Source organism: Sciurus carolinensis, chromosome 2 (genome assembly GCF_902686445.1).
Source record: "Sciurus carolinensis chromosome 2, mSciCar1.2, whole genome shotgun sequence".
Lineage (NCBI taxonomy): Eukaryota > Metazoa > Chordata > Mammalia > Rodentia > Sciuridae > Sciurus > Sciurus carolinensis.
In genome coordinates, this window is record NC_062214.1 from 85,578,396 (window position 1) to 85,595,999 (window position 17,604).

The 17,604-nt window shown below is 54.0% G+C and overlaps 1 protein-coding gene across 16 annotated transcripts in view; it reads left to right on the forward strand.

Annotated features, from left to right (window-relative positions):
- Tle3 (TLE family member 3, transcriptional corepressor) overlaps window positions 1–17,263 on the forward strand; it is a 46,497-nt gene extending 29,234 nt beyond the window's left edge. For 4 of the 16 annotated variants that reach the window (XM_047538941.1, XM_047538946.1, XM_047538953.1 and 1 more), the window contains 14 exons: window positions 1,714–1,918; window positions 3,346–3,362; window positions 7,359–7,478; window positions 8,507–8,557; window positions 9,178–9,330; window positions 9,704–9,845; window positions 10,368–10,567; window positions 11,343–11,419; window positions 12,361–12,610; window positions 12,969–13,216; window positions 14,119–14,266; window positions 15,027–15,177; window positions 16,025–16,101; window positions 16,865–17,263. In XM_047538941.1, the coding sequence (XP_047394897.1) occupies window positions 1,714–1,918; window positions 3,346–3,362; window positions 7,359–7,478; window positions 8,507–8,557; window positions 9,178–9,330; window positions 9,704–9,845; window positions 10,368–10,567; window positions 11,343–11,419; window positions 12,361–12,610; window positions 12,969–13,216; window positions 14,119–14,266; window positions 15,027–15,177; window positions 16,025–16,101; window positions 16,865–16,972 (1,947 nt within the window). In that variant the 3' untranslated portion in view covers window positions 16,973–17,263. The remainder of the gene's footprint in view (window positions 1–1,713; window positions 1,919–3,345; window positions 3,363–7,358; window positions 7,479–8,506; window positions 8,558–9,177; window positions 9,331–9,703; window positions 9,846–10,367; window positions 10,568–11,342; window positions 11,420–12,360; window positions 12,611–12,968; window positions 13,217–14,118; window positions 14,267–15,026; window positions 15,178–16,024; window positions 16,102–16,864) is intronic. The other 12 variants (XM_047538944.1, XM_047538949.1, XM_047538943.1 and 9 more) reach the window with 8 other exon arrangements.
- Window positions 17,264–17,604: the final 341 nt, after the last annotated feature.

Sequence of the window (17,604 nt, forward strand, 5' to 3'; positions counted from 1 at the left end):
TCTTACATGAGCATACATTATTTTTAGAATAAGATGTAAAAATGGTGTTTTCTCTGAAAGTTGGTGTGGCTCTGGGTAAGTGCCCATTTGAGAGGAGTCTGAACTCCTTAGCTGGGAGGGTTGATGTCTGCATGGGGCCCTGTGAATCTGGCTCCAAGGCCACCTTTACTCTGTGTCTGCAGTGGTATCTCAGGTAGATCTGGGGTCAGACCATCCTAGGACCAGTGCCCAACAACAGACATCCCAGAGGTGCACTGCTAGTCCTAAGCAGTGGCCTCTTGGCCTAGAAGCATGGTGACCTCCATGGCTACCTTAACTTTGGGGTGGAGTTGGGTTGGCAATTTGCATCTTAGTCGGGGGAGAATAGGGGCCCTTAACCTTTGAACAAACACATGTAGATCTTCCTCATGTCCTTTGTATGTTAGCAATTTCCAGAAAGCCATTTCACGTTGGTGGGTGAAGCTCCCTGTCTGTAGTGAAATCTTGAAGCTTGGCAGATCTTTGCTCTCTATGGCTCACCTGTCTGTGCCACCCTCCCCCGCCCCCAAATTCTCTTGTTTAAAGGATCTTCTTATAACACTTTTAGGACGAGGTTGATGGTTGACAAATTTGAGTCTGAATCCCATTTAGCAGCGGCAGGACTTTTGTCAGTTGCTGGCTGCCCCCTCCATCCCCCTAAGCATCCTTTTGCCATCTGTAAAATAAGCACAGCCCCACCACTCCTAAGAGACAGTCCCATCCCTAAGAAATCGGCATGGTGTAGTATGGCACCTGGCACAGTTTAGAAATGATGTATGGCATTCTGTCTTTCCACTTGGCTATGGGGGAGGGAGGGAACAAGGAGTCCTGAGGCCCTGGGAACAGAGTCCTGGATTGGAAGTAGGGAGAATGGCTGCTGTTGATGAGAATACCAAGTTGTTAGAGCAGTGGGGAGCCCACTGAGGACTCAGCCAGTGCTAGCTGCTGACCCAGTGCCTAGTGAGCAGTGGTTAATGTGCCCCAAGCCCTATAAACATTGTCTTACAGTGATCTTCTGCTTCAGTAAGCGGCTCTTTCCCCATTTAACAGATGAGGAACTTTGAGGTTCAGGGACTTGGAAGTTACCTGCCCAAGGCCACATAGTTAGTTGTCAGAGCTGGGTTTCTAATGCAGGTCCATCTGTTGCTCTGATGTCCAAGGACATCAGCTCTCATTCCACTGGCTGCAAGTTCATCTTGCTCATGGTGCTTCTTTGCTATGGTCTTCCCTCTCCTGGCTCTAAGCCAGGCTTGGAGTGCTTTGGAATTAGGGAGTCTTCCCCAGGATTCAACTGCAGGGTGGGAGGCTCTGGCTGCTGATGTTGAAGGCATGTACGCATGAATTGTGAGCTTAAAAGCCGATTCCCCTCAACTGAGAGGGAGCCCTGATGGCTGTGTGGTTTATAAATGCATGCATTACTTATCTTTGGCTTGGAAACAAATACTGAGAAATTCTGTCCTGAAACTGGAGTGTGGGGTTGGGTGGGGTGCTTGAAGACATAAATCTTATATCTAAATTGCAGTTCATTAACAGACTTCCTTTAGTGATACACGCATGTGGACTGAGCTGGGGGCAAAGGTTTTGGGGTGGTTTTCCCTCTGCTACCTCCTGATGGCAGAGCGAGGGAGATGGGAAGAGGCAGTCCAGGCCCCCTGCCTGTCCGCTCAGCTGTGCTCACCACTAACTTCATTGCAGCAGCAGCAGCTCCAGGCGCAGCACCTCTCCCATGCCACACATGGCCCCCCCGTCCAGCTGCCGCCCCACCCATCAGGCCTCCAGCCTCCTGGGATCCCCCCAGTGACGGGAAGCAGCTCTGGACTGCTGGCACTTGGCGCCCTGGGCAGCCAGGCCCACCTTGCGGTGAAGGATGAGAAGAACCACCATGAACTTGATCATCGAGGTGCGGCTTGAGCTGGGGCTGGGAACGGGATGGAGCTGGGCTGGGTTCCTGTGCCTGCAAACCCCATAGACTGTGGACATGGCAGGTGCTGTCACTCTAGGACTAGGAGTTAGCCAAAGATTTGGAGCCATCTGTTGACTCCCTGGTGCGTGGAAACCAGCACCCCATTCCTACACACCTTGCCCAACCCACCTTATTTCTGGTGTTCGTGTCCTGGCAGGCATCTGACCATGCCTTTGGAGCAGCCCACCCTCCACTGTTCAGTTATATCTATGCCCCACCTGTCCTTCAAGGGCTAGTCCAGCCCTCTGCCTTCAAGATGTGTTCCTGGTCAGACTGGTCAGAATTGTCACCCCAAGACAGCCCTTTGTTGCTGTCCTTTTCTGTATCCCTGGAAATTATTTTGTCCTTACCAAGACCATCCATGCTCTTGAAGACAAGGATCATCTTTCTAGATATTTTTCTAAGCATATAGTCTCACACATGCAGAAGCCTCAGAAAAGGTACACAGTCAGTGCTCAAGTAAAGGTTTGTTGACTGAGCATCTTTAAGTGGAGATAGCAAGCACATTCCAGCGGGAGATGATTGGGAAACTGCAACCAGAACTTTTTCTCCTAACCTGCACCTAGGCTCTGACCACGAGGACCCAGGAACCTGCGCTGAGTTGGGGCTCAGGAGGGATTCTCAGATCAGGAAAGGGAAGGGCCTGGCTCCATGGCAGACCCTTCACAAAACTTGTCAGCTCGTGTGCTGTGCCCTTAGGATTTACAGAGCCACATGGCCGATGCCTTCTGTGTCTCCTGGAGCCAGGGAGTGGCAGAGTCACCATCCTGCCTTGCCCCAGGCCACATCCTGGGAACCAGAGGCCAAGTTTTTGTCCCTATAGTAGAATGGTCCTTTTGGCACAGGGAAAGGGGCCTCCACAGCAGACAGGAGAATGGGAGCTACTGCTTAGCTGGGCAAATAATCAGTCTTCAGCTTCCAGGGTCGTCTTGGCAAAGAAACAGAGGACAGCAGTAATTAAAAAAACAAGACAAAAACCACTCCTCAGTTCCTTTCTTTTTACCATAATGTTCTCAATTCCCAGATCCCACGGGTGTTTTGCATAGCGTGAACCTTCCCAGGCTCAGGACTTTAAGAACCCCAGTCTGCTCAAGAGTAAACTGATGTCCTTCTGGCATCAAGAAGAGCTGGGCCAAAGGCCTCCCCTGGCCCACCCTGGGAACTAAGGAGGGGCACTGGAATGGGTTGGATAATTTCCAAACTGAGGTACCTAGCCCACTGGCTGGGCTTTGGCTGACCCTGAGAGAGCGCCAGGCCTCTTTCCCATTGTAAGCCAGCCGGACTGAGGAAACTGACCTTTTTACTTTCTTTTTTGTTCTTTTTCTTGCGGGTCCTGACTCTGCCCTGGCCTTCCTTCCCCAAAGAGAGAGAATCCAGTGCGGTAAGTGCCAATGCTCTGCACCCTGTGAAGCTGTGTTTGGGTGCTGGGAGGAGGAGGGACTTGGGCTCCTGGCCTGGAGGTTTGTCCAAGAACTGCACCTGAGACTCGCCTTTTGTCCACTCTGGGCTCAGGGTTCTCTGTTGTTCTGTGGGTTGAAGCTGAGGGTTTGTGACTTATGTGTGCCCCGGACTAGCAGAGCACTGGCTTCAGTGCTGATGTTCTGGTGACAGCACCTTCATCCCCTGGTGGAAAGGGGATGGTTACTGTCATAAAATAGGAGTTGCTGTCACCTGTTGAGTGACCTTTGGTTATGGAAGTCCTTTCTCTCTTCAGGCTTTTGGTATATCATTTATCAGATGAGGAGCTTTGGCTAAATGAGCTCTCCCTGTCATGTGAAACCAGGTCAGCTGACAACCTGAGACTTCCAAGGGTCTTTGTGGAGTCACTGAGCTCAGCCCAGGGCTGAGGACCCAGGTGTCCCCTTCGCTGGCCAAGGTTCTTTTACCCACCTGGCAGGTTGGGTGCCTCCTGCATGATCCCGAATCCTCTACTGCTTCAAATGCCTGAGGCTTCTCCCTGTTCTGAGCTTTCACTTGGTTTAAGAAAGTGCTAGCAAGCAAGCATTAAGGCCAGGCCGCCTGCGTGTCTGCCAGCTCTGAGATTTGTTGTAAATCTTTCTGATCACACTGAGGCTCCGAGGTTCTGTTTCAAGTGAATAAGCCTTCTGAATAAGCACAGTGGAGTCTGGATAAAAAAAATCCTCCAGCGATTAGCAGAGCTATTTTATTCCTCATCGCCATCCTTGTATCTGGGGCCATCTAATCTGTTAGGATGGCTTTGGTTATTACCTCGTGTTAAGTAGGACTTGGAAGGTCAGGCAGTTAACTAACCATCTAGACAGCAGTCTCCTCAGGCACCTCCCTCTATCCAGACCCACCTTCCCTTCCCAGCCCTCCCTCCACCCCAGGTTGGATGTTCAGACCTCCCATTAGTTATAATGCTGCTGTCTTCTATGTACTCAGAAATCCAGGTCCCCATTTGGTCCCAGGAATGGCTAGGTGCAGAAGAAAGGAATAATTGAAGCTGAAAATCCATTTTGATTGCTTTAGTGCTGATCCTCAAACAGTGGCATTTTCGGAGAGTCTGTTTGCCTTGATAGAAGGAAGACTGCAGTGGACACTTTCAGGCTTGGCTCTGGTCCCAGCTTTATGAGACGTAGGGTAGCACTTGTGGCCTCTCGCAGCCTCAGTTTCCTTTTGCATACCACAGGGATAATTCCCTCCCAGGTGGCTTCTCATCTTGATCGGGAGGACCCCTATAAATGCCTAGGATTCCTGGGTGACAGTAACCTCCTGCGGGGAAACGGTGTTTGAGCCCTGCACCCTCCTGTCCTCACCTCATCTGCCTCCTTGCCCTCATTCCTGTTTGCTTTTGGCTTTGTGTCCCTGCTGATGAAAGCTTCTCCTGGAAGAAGCCCACAGGCAACCTCAGGAGCCCAAACTCTTCCCTCCACAGCATTTGCCGACATCCACGTGGGCCAGGCTTCCAGAGCAGAGGGGGCACACCTAGGTTGCGGGAGAATGAAATGGGAGTGAATCAGGGGCCATCCCGGGGCCGGGGTGGGTGGGAAGGGCAGGCCTGGCGGCTCAGAGTCAGGGCACTGGGGCCGTGTGCATGTGGCTATGGTGTTGGAGGGTGTAGACTGAAGTAATGAGCCTTTGGAAGCCAGGTTGTCAACAGATGAGGCCTACGGCAGGAAGGACAGGGCTGTGTCAGAGCGGGAGGGGGGACGGGTGGACGGGCTGGAAGCTGTCCCAGAGGGGTTAGTCTGGAGTCCAATTAGAGGTAGCTTCATTCATATTTCCTTGCCTAGCCGAAGCAATAAAAAATACTTAGTTTTTTGGCTGCCTGCCAGCCAGAGGCGGGCTGGATCGATGCCGCTAAATGCCTGACATGACTCTCCGGTAGCGGCGAGGGTTTTCAGCCTGACTGCATGAGAAGAAAGAGCTCGCTGTTCTCCCGAGCCGCGCACCGGGTCGCAAGGAGAAACACGAGCAGCCGCACGCCCCCCTCCTCTCCACCCGCCCTCCCGCCTGTGAGGGGCAGCAAGCCCGAGGGGCTGGAAGCATTTCTGCTTAGCACGGGGTGGCCGCCACCGTCGGAGGAAATGAAATGAAATGACGGTGATTTTTCTGCCGGCGCTTGCAGCAGCTAATTGAATTGCGGCTGTGCGCGCATCGCCGCCGCTCTCGCACGGCTATGGGAAGGTTGAGCTGCAGTTCCATTATAACCTCCATTTTTTCTTCAAGGCTTGATAACTCTGCCATTTTAATTTGCTTCAGGCAGAAACTTGGCAGGGAAGGGCTGCCCAGAAACCGGCTTAGGAAAGGAAATTAAGTTCTGTGGCTGGCTCCCACACCGCATCGTCCCATCCCCTCCCAGCAACCTTTGCCCTTGGACCAGCATGGCCTCCGGTCCAATGAGGAGATGAGAAGTGAGGCTTATCCCACTTGCCTTCGATGCCCCTTCTCTTCTGAACAGATGTCTCTCTGTACTGCCACAACCCCGTTATGCATCTCTCACTTCCTGGGGCTGTAAATCAACTGGCCTTTTTCTTCCCTGTAGCTAGACTTGAACTCGTGGAGGACAGAGACTGGTCTTGCTCATTCTGCCACCCCCTGTCATCCAGTGCCAGGCCTGACCCAAGGCAGGTGCTTAGAACATGTTGGCTGGGTAAGGGGAGGGAGTGACTGTATTGTAGTTTGGTTCTTGGAGAGGAGTGAGTCTCAGCAGCATCCTAGAAGGGCTAGGTCCTTAAAAGTTTGTTGTCAGGTACCCTTGCCAGTAGCTCCCCACTGCCTGCTAAGAGCCACAGATGGAACTTGTTCCTGGCCCCTCACTTTCAGGAAAGCTCCGTTCCTAGGCCTGCCTGCCAGTGCTTCTCCTGCCCATATTCCCTATGTGCAGGTCTTTGATCCCCAAGGATCCCCATGCTCCTTCCTCCTATAGTTGAGAGAGATCTCCTTCAGCTACGTCCTGTGTGAAATGCTTGGCTTTCCTTTTTGTGGCCTCCTGCTGGGAGGTCTTGGGTATATTCTGCAACCACATAGGCCCCTGCTTTCTGACAGAGTGGGACACTTTTCCCTGCCCTTGTGTTTCCTGTCTTGCAGAGGGAGATGCTTTGGAATGTTGGACTTTTTTTATTTCTCTGTGGCCCTAATGTCTCTCTCGGTTGTAACCTGGCTGTGGAGAGGAGGAGGATGGTTGCAGTTGCTTCTCCACAATTAGAATGCTGTTGAGAGCCTTTTCCTACCCTCTCCTCATTCCTGTGGGGATGATGAAATATTGTCACATTCCTGTCTGTCGACTCAGAGCCATCTTTCAAACCTCCGTGCAGATCTCCCTGCACGGACAGAGACGTGTGGCAGATATGAGAGGGTAGTGAGCCACATAGGTGACTCTCACCCTCATGGGGAGGGGCCTCTCAGGCCAGAACGCAGGGAACTTACTAATGTAAGGCTAATTATTTAATAGGAGTGCCTTGTTACAAAAGTAAATGGGGAAGCTGGTCCTGGTGGTGCACACTGTTATCCTAGCTGCTCTGGAGGTAGAGGCAGGAAGATTGAAAGTTGAGGCCAGCCTGGGCAACATAGTTGAGACACTGATTAAAAATAAAACGGGCTGGGGCTATGACTCAGAGGTAGAGGGCTTACCTGGCATGGTATGCAGGAGGCCCTGGGCTTGAATCTCTGATACTGCAAAAACAAAAAAAAAAGTAAGGATGGGCCAGGGCAGCTCCCAGGAACCCAAGCTGGGGGTTGGGGAAGGGCTCAGCTCCCTGTCGAGGCTCTGAGTGAGCAGATACACAGACACAGGGTGAAGGTCCTCTTCCCTCCTCTGGCCTCCTGTGTAGCCTGTGTTTAGCTGTGTTGGAGGCTGTGTGAGAGGCTAGGTTCAGCACAAAGCTTTGACCCTGCATCCTCTTCTTGCTTCTAGAATAATTCAGTGTCACCCTCAGAAAGCCTCAGGGCCAGTGAGAAGCACCGGGGTTCTGCAGACTACAGCATGGAAGCCAAGAAGCGGAAGGCAGAGGAGAAGGACAGCCTGAGCCGATACGTACGTCTGAGAGCAGCCGGTACCACTGAGCTTTGTTGGGTAGGAGAGGTTCCAGGCTGTGACTAAGCTGTGGCCTGAGCCCTCTGGAGGTTGAATAGTGAGTCAGAGAGGTACAGGTGGGACAGGAGGCCTAGCGAGGAGAGTCATACACCCTGTGAGCATGCGAGTCACTGAAGGGAGTGGATGGGCTGTCATCCTGGCCTTCTGGGGTCTGGGGAGAGTTGTGGGCTCTTCCCATTGGTGGGCCACCAGTCCCGTGCTGCCATTTATGGTACTCACGGAATCCCAGTCTGCTGTAAGAGACTGTCCCCACGCGTTGGCCCTGTAGTCCTCACAGTCTATCCCAGGTGTTCAGCTGCTCAGCCATGGCTTTTAGTAGCTTTATAATGTGATGTCCTCTGGCACGTGAAACCCTGGTGGGAATGTGGCCATTGTGTCTTCCATTGCCAGACTGAGCAGGACTGAGCTGGGATGGACATGGGGGCAGTGCAGTGCTGGGGCTTGAGGGACTTGCACCCCCACCTCAGTGCTTAGCCACTCTGTGGCTCTGCATGTGTAGCACATTCGGAGCTCAGCTGTGTTTCTGTGCCATGAGGCCAATGACCAATCCCAGAGTGGTGAGAACACCAAGGCGAGAACACTAACATGCTTCCTGAATGATGGCGACTGCAAGACCAGCTGGCTTGCAAGACCAGGAGGCTCTGACTTCAGAGAGACAAGCCAGAGGGCAGGCCGCAGGGAGGGGCTGAGAAGTATGATCACAGAGCAGGAGGCCGCCAGTGGGCACAGCAGCAGCAGCAGAGAGGCCCCAGAGCCCAGGAGGCTGGGCTGGAAACAGCCCCGGAGGAGGCCGACTTTGACCTGGAGTGCTGCTGGCACAGGGCGTAGGGCACAGTAGATCCAGTGAGGAGTTTGGCATTTGGCAGGGATTCACTTCCTGCCTGATGGAGAGCAAGGGGTGGTTCAGGCTTGGTTGGAGAGGGGAGGGTGTGGCCTCTCACTGGTCTACTGGCTTCTCTCGTTTGCAGGACAGTGATGGGGACAAGAGTGATGATCTGGTGGTGGACGTTTCCAACGAGGTAAGGGCAGGCCCACGTTGTAGGGGAGGCTCTTGGTTTGTGGGTATTTAGGATTGTCTCTTCTTAGCGCGGGATCTGTTCTGTTGCCTGAGCAGGGCAATGAGGCCTCTGGTCTTGATGCATCAAGTGGGTCAGGAGGAGCAGGGCAGGGCTTTCCTGCATGGTGACTGGGCTTGGTAGACCCTGACCTGAGAACTTCCTGAGAATGGGTCTCCAGAGAGAGCCTGAAAGAGCTCAGGTAGGGGCCACCTTCTATCCCTTATAGTCTTCAGGTTGGTTCTGCTCCATCCTCATCTTGAGGGACAGTGGTGAGTCCCCAGCAGAATAGCAACTGCTGAAGAGAAGCCACACAAGGCCAAGTCCAGCCTCACAGATTTGAGTTTGAACTTGTGTTTGATCTTGGGCAGCTCACTTCCCCCACCCTGTCCTAGACCTCAGTCTGCTCCCTTGTGAGATAGAGGGGGTCAGACTAAATTAAGATCCAGTTGTCCCTCCTTGGGGCCCTCAGGCTTTTCGCCACTCTTCCCATCACCCTTGCTCTTTCTGATCCTAGTCTTAAGGCAGGGAAGACTAGCCTAGTTGTGGCTTTCAAAGCATTTCTGTGTAACTTGTGTTTTTAGGATCCAGCAACACCCCGGGTCAGCCCAGCACACTCCCCTCCTGAAAATGGACTGGACAAGGCCCGGGGCCTGAAAAAGGATGCCCCCACCAGCCCTGCCTCGGTGGCCTCCTCCAGCAGTACACCTTCTTCCAAGACCAAAGACCTTGGTCATGTATGTGAGGTCTGCCCTGGCACCTCCAAGGAGGTGGGGGCAGAAAGGGGCAGGAAGTGGGGGTACACAGGCTGCAGCTGGAGTGTGTTGACTAGGGAGGGGGGTGGAGTACAAGGGACCTGGCTGTGAAGTTGCTCAGGTTCATGCCTGACCCTACCCACACTAGTTGGGGAACCTTTCTGAGCCTTGTTGGCTGCATCTGTATTATGGAACCATCAATATATCCTTGCCAAATGGCATTCTGTTGAGCAGAAGGTGCAGAACTAGGGTTGGGGCTGAGCTTTTTGTGGGGATGATGCTAGGTACTGTGCCCAGCTCTCAGGAGAGAAGAGTCCTCAGGACTTCCTTTGGTCTCTGCCTCTTCCCTCCTTAGAATGACAAATCCTCAACCCCTGGTCTTAAGTCCAACACACCAACTCCAAGGAATGATGCCCCAACTCCAGGCACCAGCACAACCCCGGGGCTCCGCTCAATGCCGGGCAAACCTCCAGGCATGGACCCGATAGGTATAATGGGTAGGCACCACGGGGCTGGGTTGATCTGATGGAATGGCGGGGAGGGTTGGCCTCAGGCCAGGGTTGGAGCCACATTGGCGGGCCAGAGCACAAAGTGTCCGAGCTGGGGTCCTCCTAGGATCTGCCCTTGAGGCAGATCAGGTTTGAGGAGGACGTGAGTACCTGAGTCTTCAGCACTGATGTCAGGGATTGCTGGGCCCCTGCTAGGCTGCGTGTGTGAAAGGAGCATCAAGTCAGTCAGGGCACCCAGACCTGTTTCTGCCCCTGTCATTAGTTTTTGCTCCCCCTTCTCTGGGCCTCCATGTCCTGGTACGTAGAAAGGTAGATGCATCTCCCCGCTATAGCTTGCTTGGGCTCTGAAGACAAGGATCCCAGGTGGGTGGATTCAATGCTGGAGGACTCCCTGGAGCAGGCAGCTTTAGTATGCAGGAAGAATTACTGCTGGGCAAGGACGTGGCCACAGGAGGGTAGGGTCTACTCCCCTTGATACCCACCTCCCTACTGACACCCACTTTCTTGTAGCTTCAGCCCTGCGCACGCCCATCTCCATCACCAGCTCCTATGCAGCACCTTTTGCCATGATGAGCCACCACGAGATGAACGGCTCCCTCACTAGCCCGAGCGCCTATGCTGGCCTGCACAACATCCCGCCCCAGATGAGCGCGGCCGCCGCCGCCGCAGCTGCTGCCTATGGCCGATCGCCAATGGTGAGCTTTGGAGCTGTACGTAGACCTTTTGGCTCCTTTTTTGGGGACTGGGCAGGGATTAGGTAGCTGGTAGAGGTTGCAGTGGTGATCCTTGCATGCTAAAGGGAAACGGGGGTCTCGAAATCATACAGCTGCCCCGAGGAGAACGTTTATGAGAAGGGGCTGAGACTCCGCCGTGAGGGTGTGCTGTGGGGTTGGCCTGGGTTCCATTACACCCCCTTTGCCTGTCGTGTGTCCTCCTGAAAGGCAACCTCCCTGCAGGCGCTGCTTCTTTCCACTCTGGAATGTAGGGCTGATACCTGCTTCCTGGGCTCAGGAGGGGATGGAAGTCCTAATAAGTCAAGTGACATCCACATGGCAGGGGTTAGAGAGGTGGGGCTGCTTGTTACAGCTGTCATGATGGAGGAGCAGTCGGGGTCTGGTTGGTGGAGAGAAGCCCCCTTTCAGGACAGTTTCTCTCCTTACTTCCTGTACCTAGGGTGTTCCCCTTTCCACCCTAGTGCCAGGCTCATGGGAGCAGCAGGGGAAGGAGGGGCAGGGCCAGCTGGCTGTGCCTTGTGGAACTGGTTCAGAGTCAGGGTTCTGGACTGCACTGTCCCGGGCAAGGCACTTAGCCTTCCCAGCCTGCTTCCTCTGAAAAGGTGGCAGGTGGGCTCTGCTCTGCTCTGCTTTTCTGATGCCCTGGAGGGCTGAACTGAGTGGGCAGAGCTTAGTTAGTGGTTGGAGGGGTGGCTACAGGGAGGGGAATGTATGGTGGCATCACTAAGGGCTATCTTGTCTTTTCTTGCAGGTTGGTTTTGACCCTCACCCTCCCATGCGGGCCACAGGCCTGCCCTCGAGTCTCGCCTCCATTCCCGGAGGGAAACCGTAAGCTATGGCTGTGTTTCTTGCATGCTTCATGAGGCTGACAGGGGAGGGTACACAACCCCATCCTCCCATGCCCTGAGCACCAGCTTGCTGGGGGTTGCCTCCCCTTGGGAAGGCTTCTGTCGCTCTAGATGCACTTAGGCCCCTTGTCCTGGGGAACTACCAAGTGTGACCAGACCCAGAGGCTTCCTCTAACCGGGAACCAAGAAGTGCTGAGCACAGTCGCTGGGCTCTGGGAGGGAAGGAGTACTCCTAACCAAAGCACATGGGTCTGCTGTGGGTCTTGGGAACTGCTGGAAAGGCCATCATCCTTGCTAGACTTAGCCCTTCCCTGTCTCCAGTATCTTCCACGGGCTACAGGGCACACTTCTCCTTTGCCTTTCTCCTCCGTGGGTTGTTGGGAAAATCAATTAAAAGGTTGAGTAGACCTTAGAGATATTGCCCTATGCTTACCCAGAGCTCACATCATCAAGGAGAATCTTGAAGCCCATTGAGAGGACTCCCTCAGAGATCTAGAACAGCAGGCAGACCAAGCTGACTCCCTGTAGCTCTGATGTAGCCCCTGGAGTTTGCTTTTGGAGGGGCAGGCAGATTCCCCTCCCTGCCACCACTGACTCCTTAAAGAAGAGGTGGCATTCAGCTGGGTCCTTCCGGGATTGGAATATGAGGGAACTTTATAAACGGTGGGAAAGGGCATCCTAAGGTGCCTGTGGGGTTTGTAGTCCAGTTTGGAATGAGAGTATAAGCAGGACTGATGTTCAAGATGAAGCAGACCCACCCTGGTGGGGCCATTCCAGTGACGTGGGGTTCCTGGATTTAAAGATCTCAGGGGAGAGGGCAGGGCAGCCAGTCAGGGGTGGTTCATGTTGACCTGGACGGGACCTGTGGGAACTGCAAGAGGCAGAGATGGATGGCTGGAGTGATATTTCTTGCTTTTGCAGAGCCTACTCTTTCCATGTGAGCGCTGATGGGCAGATGCAGCCTGTGCCCTTCCCCCATGATGCCCTGGCAGGCCCTGGTATCCCAAGGCATGCCCGCCAGATCAACACACTCAGTCATGGGGAGGTGGTGTGTGCCGTGACCATCAGCAACCCCACCCGGCACGTCTACACAGGTGGCAAGGGCTGTGTGAAGATCTGGGATATCAGCCAGCCGGGCAGTAAGAGCCCCATCTCCCAGCTGGACTGCCTGGTGAGCATCCCCAGGCTGCGGACATCTCCAGCTGGCACAGGGCAGTGGAGCAGCCTGGGCCAGAGGGGAAAACCCTAGACCTGGCCTGGCTTAGCCCTGGATTGACTGAGCAGTGTTGGGCCCTCATTTTGCCATTTGCAAGTGGGGATGATCCTGACCTCATGGAGTTTTTGAAGAAAGGTGGGAAAGAATATTGGAATGTAAATTGGAGAACTCAGAGGCAGCCTGGCAGCTACCATGTTTGAGGGGAGGCTGGAAGATTAGATGGCAAGGATGCAGGGTGTCACTAGATGTGACTGTCAGGGTGCTCAGGAAAGGAAGTGTGGACAATGCTTAACCCTGCCCCTTCTTCCTCTAGAATAGGGACAACTACATCCGCTCCTGCAAGTTACTCCCTGATGGGCGCACGCTCATTGTGGGTGGTGAGGCCAGCACACTCACCATCTGGGATCTGGCCTCACCCACACCCCGCATCAAGGCCGAGCTGACATCCTCTGCTCCTGCCTGTTATGCCCTGGCCATTAGCCCTGACGCCAAAGTCTGCTTTTCCTGCTGCAGTGATGGGAACATTGCAGTCTGGGACCTGCACAACCAGACCCTGGTCAGGTGAGGCCAGGAGGGAGCATCTGCCTTGTCCTGCAGACTTTACACGCACCCGGCCTGGAGCATCTTGCTGTGGCCTTGCCCTGTCTGTAAAGCTGGATAGCCAGAGCAGTTTGAATGAGAGTGCCCTGGCAAAGAGACAGACAGCCTGCCTCTGTGAGGGGCAGGGGAGGGAGGGCTCCTTGGGCTTGGGAGGCTGGAGGAGGCTGTGGGGAGGTGGCGAAGCTGGAGCAGATTTGGGAGGGAAACAGCAAAGAGGATGGAAGAAAAGGCCAAAGTAGAGGAGCAGCCATACTTGGTGGTGGGACCTGGGGCTTCAGGAGCAGTGCTGCTCACTGTTCCATGACAACCTGTGCAGGTCACTTTACCCTGGAGTCTGCTCTCGGTACCCACCAGCTGCCTGTGTTCCTCAGGGTCGTGTGGATTATTTGCAGCCTCAACCCTGTAGTCCTCACAGGGTGAGGAGAATGGGTCAAGACGGCCCCAGGCATTCTGAGTGCAGGCCCAGGAGCTGTGTCCTGAGAAAGGGGGCCTGCTTTCTCTTTGTGAATCATCTCACAAAAGTCTCCAGGGCCTTTCTGTGTCCTTGGCTTTGATCCTGCCAGTCCCACTACCTCCAGAGCAGGGTGGGCTCGCTGAAGGACTCACCTGGAAGGAACTAGTCTCAGGGTCCTGTGCCAGGACCCCGCTGCCTCTCTTTTGCAGGGGACCTGGCCCTGTGCAAGGCCTCTGAGAAGAGTGATATGGGGGCCCTGGCCAGCTCTGCTTCAGGCTCACCAAGGGATCACGTCTTTGGTCCTCAGTTTCCTCTCTGCTGACTCTCAGGCAGAACTGGCTGACTCCCTGGATGGCCACCAGTCAGGGATTGCCTGGGCTCATCCTTCCTCCCTGCTTGGCCTTCATAGGCAGTTCCAGGGCCATACAGATGGGGCCAGCTGCATAGACATCTCCCACGATGGCACCAAGCTGTGGACTGGGGGCCTGGACAACACAGTGCGCTCCTGGGATCTGCGGGAGGGCCGGCAGCTGCAGCAGCACGACTTCACCTCTCAGGTGCGCAGCCAGGCTCCTCTCTTCCCACAGAGCTCCCTCCCCTCCAGAGCCCCAGTGCCTGGCTTGGGACAAAGGTCCCTCACAGGGTCACCTTTGCCAAGGGACTTGGAACCACATTGGGCCATGTGGGAAGGCTTCCTGAAGGAAGCAGTGAAACAGTGAACAAGATCTTGGACCTGGATACACTTGACCCAACTAGGATTTGGCTCCCAGCTTCTATTGAGCACTCCCTCCTCACTTTCCTCACTCATGGGGTGGAAATAATAGTAGCTCCCCACAAACCTAGCGTGAGCACCTGGCAAACTTCTTAAAGCCAGGGCCACAAGCCTGGTTCATAGACAGTGTCAGTAAGTGCCAGGCTTTGCTATTTCTTATTTTATTACTCATTTTAATATTTTGATCTTAAGTATTTAGTACGTTGGTGTTTTGTTTACTCATGTTTTTCTTAAGGAGGGACTAAAGTCTTAGGGGCAGAGGGTGCCTTTAGAAATGAAGTGTCTGTGCTCCTCTGAGTTTGAACTGGGGTTCCACTGCCTCCTCTCTAGAGTCAGCAAGCTCTTAAAACCCGGCTTTCTTATCTGTAGGGTGGGGGTGGAAATGACATCCCATACCCTTGGGTCAGTGGGCAGGTGGTTTGGTTTGGTTTGCAAATGGCAGGGGTGGGGAGGGGGAGGGCCTGGCCCTGGGCACCTGAGCAGGGCCTTGGGGAGCTGCCCATCCTTGAGAGGGAGAGGATGCTGAACTCTGTATGCCCTTGCAGATATTCTCGCTGGGTTACTGCCCCACTGGGGAGTGGCTGGCTGTGGGCATGGAGAGCAGCAATGTGGAGGTGTTGCACCACACCAAGCCCGACAAGTACCAGCTACACCTGCACGAGAGCTGTGTGCTCTCTCTCAAGTTTGCCTACTGCGGTGAGCCTGATGGAACTTGGGGGAGGGCTGGCATCCTGGCCGAGTGGTCCAGAGCTAATAGAAAGAGCTCAGCCCTGAGCTGGTGTTCCTTCAACACCCTTTGGGGATCTTGTCCCCCATCCTTGTTCCTCAGAGGTACTGAGCTCTCAGGACACCAGGCCAGAACCTGTCCTCAGTAGCCTAGGGCAAAGGAATAGGACATGAAGCTGTTCACGTAGCTCCTCCCAGTGGTTAAGGCCACAGCTTTGCCATCTGGTACCCTGCTCCTCCACTGACAAGCAGTGCGACCAGGAGCACACCTCACCTTCTCTAAACCCCAGTGAGTTTCTCCTCTGTGACAGAAAGAGTATGGTGCCCACCACATAGCTTTGGAGGAGCATTAGTGTGGTAGTGTATGTGGATTCGTGGTCGAGTGCCCTCCTGGAGGAAGGTCGCCCCCTGACTGATGTCTTCAGATGGGTCTCCAGGTTGCTGGGACTTTCCTACTTCCAATACTTTGTAGAAGAGTACTTTTTCCAGTAGTAGATTTAGAAGGGCCAGTTGGCCTTAGTGGTTTCAATAGGAATCTTTTGGAGGAGTGTAATAACGGCAATTAACCTCAAATCCTACCTTTTCGTGTCCATCCTAGCCCCCCATTCCCCCCATTCCATAGATGGCAGAGAAAAGTGTTCTTTGGGTTTCCATGTGTATCACTTTGCAAAATGCCTCTCCTGAGTGGAGAGTCACACTCAGCCCTGCTTAGCAGTCTTTACGGTGTTTCCATGGCAGCTGACCATGTCTGGGGCAGGTCTTGCTTTAGAGGGCAGCAAGCCACACCCTAACCAATTCTTTTGGCTCCCTCCTGCAGGCAAGTGGTTTGTGAGCACTGGGAAAGATAACCTTCTCAATGCCTGGAGGACACCTTATGGAGCCAGCATCTTCCAGGTACGCCCACCTCCGAGTCCTCCTCTCCATCCTGCCCTGAGCCAGGACTCGGCCGCTATGCTGGAGGCGAGAATGGCAGGAGGCAAAACAAGCCCGGAGCTAGGAGCAGACCTGCCTGGCCCCTTCCCCACCCCTACCTGATGGGGATCCAGGATGGGTTTTGCAGAGGAAAAGGTTGGGGACCACAGAGGGACACATACTCTGTTGTTAATGGCTTCTGACTCCTGAAGATGAGGGCTTCTAAGCAGGGGGCTCCTTTTGATTTAGAGATCCAGGAGCTCCCTCACCAAGCCACTTCCTGGCCCTAGGCTAAAATGTCTGGTGTCCCATGCGTCACACATGACCCTTTCAGAGTCTGTAGTTAAACTGAGTGCTTCTAAGTTTGGATACCAGCCCTGGCCTGTGGGGCTAAGGGTCTGGTGGGCTGCCACCTGCTCCAGCTCAGAAATTCTCAAAGGGCGGGTCCTGTCTGTGAACGCACTCGAGGTGTCCTGTTTCCATCCTTACAGCATGTTCCAAAAGTCCCGGGGGAGCTGAGAATGAGCTTTTCCTTATGGAGAGGTGGGTGGGAGGCCCCCTCGCTGCACCCCGCTCCAGACCCGCCCTCTGCTGTGCTCTGGATGGGAGCTGCAGGCGGTGCAGCGGGGCGATTTCATGCAGATAGCATAGCGTTGAGAATGGTACAAAGGGCTCCAAATGAATTCCTGTATTTTTTCTCCCCACACCCCACGCCTTCCTGCTTCTCCTTGTCTTCCTCCTCCAGTCTAAAGAATCCTCGTCTGTCTTGAGTTGTGACATTTCGGCGGATGACAAATATATTGTAACAGGCTCTGGTGACAAGAAGGCCACAGTTTATGAGGTCATCTACTAAACAAGGACTCTAACAGGGCTGTCCAACTCTGGGAGAAACCATCTCAGCTCTGACAGGGAGACCCCGGTCAAGGCCCCGAGGATGGCGGAGGAGGAGCCGTGAGCAGCAGCGCTCCGGGCTCTGCTCCAGCAGGCCGAGAGGGCACGTGCCCGCCACGGCCCGGACTCCTGGGCATGGATTGATGTGTCTCACAGACTCGGATGGATTCTCTTCTCCTCCTCCCCCTTAACAATGCTGGCAGATGCTACAAATAGATTTATTTGGAGGCTTATGGCTCCAGTTCCCCACAGACACCCTCATGAATCTCTGTCTCTTCCTCCCCGTTCTTATGACCTGTCCCCTCCCTGCTTGGGTTGGGGACACTGGAGTGGACCACGTTGTAGTGCTGGGGAGGGGGAGGGACCTCGTTCCTGATTGTGCAGTGCGCAAGGTTTGTGAAAACTGTAAATAACAGACTCCTGTCATGGACTGGTCAGTCGGGGAGGACGCCCCTTCCCAGCGGGAGCGCGCCGTGTATTTCGCCTGCTGTATTTGTGATCCACTCGTGGTGGTGGCTTTTTTTTTTTTTTTTTTTTTTTTTTTTAATTTTTTTTTTTTTTTTTTTTTTAAACAGAAATTCCCATCAGGGAAAG